The 7,777-nt window shown below is 56.5% G+C and overlaps 1 protein-coding gene across 1 annotated transcript; it reads right to left on the reverse strand.

Moving 5' to 3' along the window:
• Positions 1-211: 211 nt before the first annotated feature.
• On the reverse strand, positions 212-7,424 carry TCF15 (transcription factor 15). Its single transcript, XM_077112062.1, has 2 exons — positions 6,820-7,424; positions 212-2,225 (listed from the first exon to the last, which is right to left on the reverse strand). The coding sequence occupies exons 1-2, from the start codon at positions 7,366-7,368 to the stop codon at positions 2,151-2,153; spliced, it is 624 nt and encodes a 207-aa protein (XP_076968177.1). The 5' UTR covers positions 7,369-7,424; the 3' UTR covers positions 212-2,150.
• Positions 7,425-7,777: the final 353 nt, after the last annotated feature.

Here is a 7,777-nt window from a genome sequence, read left to right on the forward strand (position 1 = left end):
AGCACCGTGTCTGCTCTGCCCCCACTCTCAGGTTTCCTGCCATTGACGAGGCCACGGTCCTTTTCCTGTGGCTCTGCCAGGGCTTGCCTGTACCTGGACGAGGGTAGGCGCTGGGAGTGCAATGTGCTTTCCTAATTAGCTCCAAACAGGGAACTGCAGCCGTGCTGGGACACAGGATAGGCAAGGCCAGTGTCCCTGCAACACAGGGGAAGTGAGGTTCAGGGCGCTTGGAAAGCTCTCCTGGGCGGGACCCCCGCCTCTAGGAGCCCTCCTTCCTCCTCTTCTTACACCAAAGGACTTCAGTGGTGCTTTGCAGCTCACTCCAACTGGACTGGCCCTTGTTGTCCCTGGGCCTCGTTTTTCGTCCATGTGGAACAGCGGTCAGTCCTGCGCACCTCCTTGGTGTCCGGTACGGAGCCGGGTGCTTGATGAGCCATCTGTTTATCTGCAAAATGGGCAGTTCCACTTCTGGCTTGGTCAGGTCAGAAGTGGTGAGGTGGTAGAACCGAGAGAACACGTGTGGACTCTAGAGCTTTGGTCAGTTTACTTTGGTCAGTAAACACTAAATAAATGTGCTTGTTTCACAAATACATTTAAAAATTAGGCAAATGAGCATCTCTTGGTGAGGACAGAAAGGCTGCGTCTGGCCGCTCTGGGGCCTCCTCTGGCCCCTTTCCTTGCCTTCCCCTTCCTCTAGCCTCTTAAGTGTCTCTGCTTCTGGCCCCAGTTGGAAAAGCCAAGACCTCTGGGCTCCACAGAGCAGCAGTCCCATCACTAACTTAGCTGAAGCTGTAAAATGGGGGAAGCCCCAGCCCCCACCTCCCAGGGCCACTGGGAGAATAATCAAGGCAACTGGGTGGGGTGGAGCTGAGGGGCTGGGCCTCTCCAGGGCAGGGGAAGGAATCTACTATGGGTTTTCCAGGTGGACAGACCTCAGGGCAACTTTCACCTTGCCACGTGAACAGCCGTGTGCTTCTGTGTCGTCAGTCCTCAGAATCACCTCTAAGACGGGGTGACCGCAGCCACCCTGCAGGCTTGCCCAGGGTCACGACGCATAGCAGGCATGGAGTACACAATAGGAGCTCAACAAGCAGCCGAAACGCCCCTTCAGCACAGTCACCTGCACATGTGGGAACTGCATGTGCACACAACCGTGTTTGTGATGGCAAGAGACAGCCAACAACCACAACCTATTAACCGGGGGTGGGTTAAAATATGGCACATTCACAAACGGAATAACAAATGGCTACCAGAGGAATGAAGACGCCCTTTATGCACTGGCTTGGGATGACAGTCAAGCTGTACTACAGGCTGAAAAAAGGCAAGGAGCAGAAAATGTGTGCAAGAATGGAAGAAAAAAGTATGCGGCTCCCTTATCTGCTTGATTATTCATAGGGAATGGGGGAATTCTCCAACACAAAGCACCAGTGACTGAGGTTGTCTGCAGGGAGAAGTGGGTGGTTGGATCACCATCTCTTGTACCTTTTTGAATGAATATACTCATTCAAAAAAAAAAAGTAAAACTCAGATTCCTCTACCAACTTCACCAGGGACCTAGCAGTTGTTCAAAGTCATGTGATAAACGGAAGACTGGGTCATCTCTATCTCCACAGAGCCGGCTTTCCTCTTCCTTCCCTGGCCCCCACCAGTCCCAGGGCTCAGGGTGGCACAGCTGACATCTATGCTTCTTCCTAGGTCCAGAAAAGGGACCACCTCCAACTTATGAAGTCCTCAGGTCCTTCCCTGCACCAGCTAGGAACAACATCTTTTATTTAAAAATACCTTTTATTATAAACTCACCAACTCTCTCTCACACACGCACTTATGCACATACATGCACACAACCTCTGTCACAAAAGTCTGTTTTCCCAAACAGACTTGTTTGCCTTGTCTCTGCTCAGCCAGCACGGGACTGAGTTGGATGGGTCTTCACAGCTCTCCAGGGTGGAGCTGGAGTGTCCCAGGGGCCCTTCCCAGAGGGTCAGGGGCCCTACCCAGAGGATCATGAGCCCAGGCCATTGTTCCTTGGTTCCTACACAAAGGACGCGTGGGTTCAGCTCCTGGGGTCCTCTCCCCGGTCCAGCCAGTGCCTCCTTTCTGGCCTCCTTCTCCAGGGTTCTGCTTGGAGCACACGTCACAGGGGCTCAGACTCATCTCCGTGGCACTCGGAGCGGGGCCACCCCCCTCACCTTCAAGCAGTTGCCCCCCAGGTCTCGACGGCCACCCTGCAGGAGGGGAGAAGGAAGTGTTGGGAGGTTAGATCGGGTCATCGTGAACACCAGAACTAACCTCAGGGTCCAGCAACAGGGGACTTAAATCACAGTTCAGCCGCACAATAAGGTTCTCTGCAGCAGACAGCAGAGGCAACTCTTCATGGACTGACAGGGAATGACTGCTGAGAGGACACCCGTTTGCAGACAAAAGCAAAGCAGAGAAGTGAGTGAGTGCTTCTGTGCACTGAGACTGCTAGAGAAGGGCAGCAGGGGAAACTGCTCACGGGCTTCCTCAAAGGAGGGAATCTGATAACTGGGAAACAGGGTAGAAGGGAAGCTTTTTAATTCCTATACTTTTATTATTGTTTTCATTTCTTCCCCATGTGATTTATTGTTTTTTTTTAATTCAATACAATTTAAAACATAATATTTTATGTGAAAGGGCAAAGCAAACAAACTCCACAGGAGTTCTCTCCACTGCCTGACTGTATACTCAGTGCTACTTATCAACCTTCCAAAGCAGACTGTGGATTTTTGATCTTGCTGTCACTCAGGGAGTTCCTTTGCCGGCAATACTCTCCCTAGTCCTGCCTCACTGGAAAGGTTTCTCTACTCCTACATTAGCCTAGCATTCCCTGCCTTTCCGGAATATTGCGCTGGGAGAAACTGAGGAGGGATAAAGCTTATGCCCTCCAGCTGGGAGCTCAGGGGGTAGCAGGGAAAAGTTCTTCACTCTGTGGCCCCAGCTCAGGGCCTGGCATACAGCAGGCACCAATCAATGCTGCTTGAAGCAAGTGGTGCCCACGGGAAGATGAGCTAATGGTAGCAGCCCCTGAAGTCACTGATCCCTCACCTCTGGAGAAGCAGAGGGCATCTCTAGCAGCCCCTCCCAGAGATATTCTGAGTTTTAACACAGGAGTTTCATACTTACTGTAAACCAGATAAGTCACAGAAGTTAGAGGAAGAAACCCCTCTCAGAGCTCCAAGCAGTTGAATGATGGGCTTAGAGGTCCCCAGCCAACTGGTAAAGAGCTGGGCTAGAAATCCATGTCATCTAGCAATCTGTCCTGTTTCCAGGACACGATGGTGTCTAAATCCCAGTGTAAATGCCCATATACCCTCCTCTGCCCCCAGGGCCCAGATAGGAGATAACGGAACAGGCATCATTCTCAGCCCATCTAGAGAAAAAGCTGACCATCTGGGAGCTCTGCACCCTGGCCCCTGGCCCCCCTCCACTCCCGGGGCTCAGGTTGGGGCAGATCCATCCAGATGTGAGCCCAGCCTCCCTTGAGGCTCTCCCGGCCCAGGGACAGCATGTTCATTCACAGGCAGGGCTATTTTGAGGTCCGAGGCCATAATCCCAGCAGAGCCTGGGGCTTGGGCTTCTCAGACAAACTCTGGCAGGAGGGGCTGAGAGGGGCGGAAGGGGGCAGGGTGAGGGAGGTGCAGCATTGGGACGAGGGAGAGAAAACTAGCCTCTGACCCCTTCTAAGTCCTCAGGGACAGAGAGAACCACCGACACCCAAGGTCTGCAGGTCATCCAAGACCCAGGTCACATGAGAACGCTGGGACTGTTGGTTTTCCTGAACCTCAGTTTCTTCATCTATGAAATGGAGGCAAAACAATTCTACCGCCAGCCTAGAGTGCTGTCAAATGCACAGGTAGTTGTGAAAGAGGCTTGTACACTGCCAGAAGTGGCCCTGCCTAGGCCCCAGTTTCTTTGTTCCTTAAGAACTCAGTGCCAAGGGTCTCTGAGAAGCACGCCGGGTAGGAGGTGGGCTCCAGGGTCGGATCAACCTGGGCTTGCCTCCCTACTGGACCTCAGGCAAGTGACTTATCCTCATCAAGCCTCGGTTTCCCCAACTATATATGGAGTTAGTGTAACGACTGCATAATTTAACACAGGTAAAGCCCTCAGCACAGTGCCAGGAACATAGTATGTGCACAATAAAAGTTCCTAAGTATTATTATCAACATCATCTGACAATGAGGCCTCTTCACCCCACACACCATCCTTCTGCACCATCTCTGCTCCTCACGTTGGGTACGTAAACTGGAGAGGGCCTTACAGGATGATCCCAGCCAATCGCCACCCCCAGATATCAAAAGGGGAAACAGGGAAGAGACAAGAATGCCTTTCCCACCTCAGACTTGTTATGTCTACCCCAGAGGGCCACACCTAACCCCTTCTTAGACTGGAAGACACTAGAGGGAAGCCTTTCCATGGCAGTTCCAATTCCAGACCAGCCAGGATGGGAAGGAGGCAGTGGCTCCGGATGAGGGAATAGGGTCTGAAGCCTTGGAGCTTTGCACCCCCCCCCCCCCGCCCCAAGCACAGAGGGAGTCCCCCAGGGGCTCCCCAAGACAGCCAGTTTTCTTCCAGTCAAGGCTTGGAGGGGGTAGAGCTGGCTGGGATCGCCCCTTTTGCTTATTTCCCAGAGGAGCCTGTGGGGATGACAGCATGGCTTCTGCAGCCAAATTTGGCTCTGCTCTTGGTCCCACAGACAGATCTCAGGGAGGCAGCCAGGCCCAGGCCAGGCCCCGTGAGCCATGGGACCAGCCCGAGGCCTTCAGAGAAGCCCCCCAGCCTACCTGCTGTAGGGGTGGGCACGTGGCAGACATGACTTCTCCCCCAGGCCTGCAGTTACAGTGCCCTCCAACCTCAACCTTACCCACTTTCCAATTAGGAAGGTCTGGGTTCAAATTCTGGCTCCAATACCATCGGGGTCTCTGGACCAGCGACAACATTTCCTAAGCAGGTGGGCACAATGAACTGTTGTTGAGGGATCTTGATAGGCTGTGAAGAGTGTTCAGCATAGGGGATTTGGGCTCGTAAAGATTGTTGTACTCATCCTCGCTGGTCTGCCTCAACTTCCCCTGTGCTCCCGCCACCTTCAACTTCTTTCCATTTCCTTCTCTACGTCATGTTTGCTTGCTGTGGTCTGCTCCTAGAACACCTTCCCCCACTCCTCCGTCGCCTTTTCCCATTCCTAAGCACCCATCAGGAATTTAGCAGAGGCCCCCATCAGCTCTCACCACTGCTGCCTCTGGGCACTGATCGTGCCTTTGTGCCCCCCACCCCCCATCGGCTGTAATCATCACCCCACAGTATCCTTAACTCTGTTGCCCTGACGCCATACTGTGAGTTCCTGACTATGGGGGGTGGGCACCCACAACCTGCTTCTCTGGATGTGTTCTTGGCGCCAACCAAAGGTAGCCGTTGGGTAGGTAAGGCTTGCTGAATCGGGTGAATGAACTAAAGGGAGTCAGGGAATATTACCACTAGGGCCCAGTTGGGAGCCTAGGTGGCCCTTCAAATCCCAGGCTGGATGGCGGGGGGCCCATCCACAGCAATCCAGCCCAGTGGGGGCACTGAGTGGGACCCACATTGGGGAGCATAGTACTCCATGAGAGGGTACAAGTCCAAGTCTAAGAAGACTGATTCAGGGAAACTGAGGCCAGACTGGATGTGCTGGAAGAGGGTGGTGTGAGATCAGGGAACAGAGGTCCCGCCAAGACAGGGTGGCGCAGGAGATCTAGGGCAGCTATGCAAACCAAAGGCTGGGAAAATCAGAGGGCCTGACTCTTAATCCCCCAGGCCTTTTTACCCAGTAGCCGAAAAGCCATGGCCAGTCGGGATTCTCTTGGCCTTAGTTTCCCCAAATGTAAACGGCAGCTGCTGGAATCCAAAGCTGTCACACAGAGAGGCATCCTCACCCTAGAAAAAGCCCAGGCCAGAAAGGGGGAGAGGCTGGGGATGAAGTAGGCTCTTCAGGTCCTGGGCAGGAGGGAGAACCAGTTTTCAGCCAGGAGGGCCTCTTGGCGCTCCTGAGGTCAGTAACACTCTGACTCGGTGCCCACCCACCCCCGGACACACCGGTTCACATCATTACCTAGTGTACACATCGGGGGCCTCTGCCCAGCCGACCCAACGGTGCCCTCCGAAACTCTATTCCTTTTGGGGCTGGGTGTGCTCTGGGACCTCCTTCTCCACTCCTACTGCCCACCAGCCTCACGGTTGGGGGAATGTATGGCCCGTTTTCTTCTCAGTGCCCTTTGGCCAAGGTGAGAGGTGGCTCAGGGCAACACACACCCAGCCAGCCCAGAGCCTGCCTCCCAGCTTCCCAGCTGAGTAGATGTGCCCCTGCAATTTCACCTCCCTGCGTCACACATCCTCACAATGATAAACTGGACATTAAACTTAACCTACCTAACAGGGTTCTTGTGAAGGTAAAAAACAAACGAAAGATGAGGAAAAGAGTACCAAGCATACAATAAAGTCTCAATAAATGACGGCGTCCTCTTTTTTTTTTTTTCCTCACGCCCTCTCCCCAGAATGGGGACATCCCACCACACCTTCAGTTGGAGAGGACGTGAGCCATTTCCATTCACTAAATAATGCCAGCGCGCTGGACTTCCTCGCATCCCTCTGTTGGGGGTCATTAAGCAAACGGTTCGATTCCACACCAAACCCTGGGCTCGGGACGCCACAACACCGCCCCCCACCCCGACCGCTTCACCAGGGTCTCCTTCCCATTTGCTCCCCGAGACGCCCCCGTCCCGCGCCAAGCCCGGACCGCGCCGTACGGGGTGGCCGCGCACTCACCCCCTTGCGCTGGTTGCTGAGGCAGAAGGTGCAGATGGAGCGCGGCTGGCGGCCGCCGTCGTCGGCTGCCGCGGTGGGGACGGTGCTCTTGGCCCCGCCGGCCGCCCGGAAGCACGGCTGCCCGTCGTCGGCCGCGTCGCCCAGCAGCAGCACGTTGGCCAGGTGCGCGATGTAGCTGGACGCCAGGCGCAGCGTCTCGATCTTGGACAGCTTGCGGTCCACCGGCTCGGTGGGGATGAGCGTGCGCAGCGCCGTGAAGGCCGTGTTCACGCTCTGCGTGCGGTCCCGCTCCCGCGCGTTGGCCGCCTGCCGCTGCCGCACCACCACCACGGGGCCCCCGCCGCCGCCGCCGCCGCCGCCACCGCCGCCGCTCGCCCGCCGCCCGCCCCCGGGGCCCGGGCCGCGCCGCGCCGCCTCCAGGCCCTCGCAGCAGCCGAACGACTGGTCGGACGCGTCGCTCTCGCTCCGGTTCTCCTCGTCCTCGCTCAGCAGCCGCACGTCCGGGTACAGCACGTGCGCGCCGACGGGGCGCAGCAGCGCGAACGCCATGGGCACCCGGCTGCGTCCCTCCGCGCACCGCGCCCTAACATCTGCCGCGCCCGGCCGTGCGCTCCCGCGCGCTCCCACGGCCCCGCCGGCCACCGCCTTATAGCCGGGGGAGGGGCGAATCGCGAGGCCGCCCGGCCGGGGGCGGGGGGCGTGGCCCTGGCCAATGGAGAGGCGCCCTTGGCGCCCTGGCCAATGGCAACGCGCCCGGCGTCCGGGTTCCCCAGGTTGAAAGCCGCCCGCGAGCTGGTGGCGGGTCTGGGGACGGGGAGCTCGTGGGGTGGAGTGTGTCCGGCTCGCCGCTGAGCGGGCGTCAGGACTCCAGGTTTTCAGACTAGATCCTCTGGGAGACCGCGGGCAAGTCCCTTCGCCTCTCTGAGCCTCAGTGCCCTCATTCGGAAAGTGGGTAGCG

This window comes from Tamandua tetradactyla, chromosome 1 (assembly GCF_023851605.1).
Source record: "Tamandua tetradactyla isolate mTamTet1 chromosome 1, mTamTet1.pri, whole genome shotgun sequence".
NCBI classification, from domain to species: Eukaryota; Metazoa; Chordata; class Mammalia; order Pilosa; family Myrmecophagidae; genus Tamandua; species Tamandua tetradactyla.

Coding starts and splice junctions, on each gene's coding strand:
- TCF15 (XM_077112062.1), bottom strand. CDS start 7,368: ATGGCGTTCGCGCTGCTGCGCCCCGTCGGCGCGCACGTGCTGTACCCG. Junction 2,226..6,819: donor TCAGCAACCAGCGCAAGGGG/GTGAGTGCGCGG, acceptor CCCCTCCTGCAG/GGTGGCCGTCGAGACCTGGG.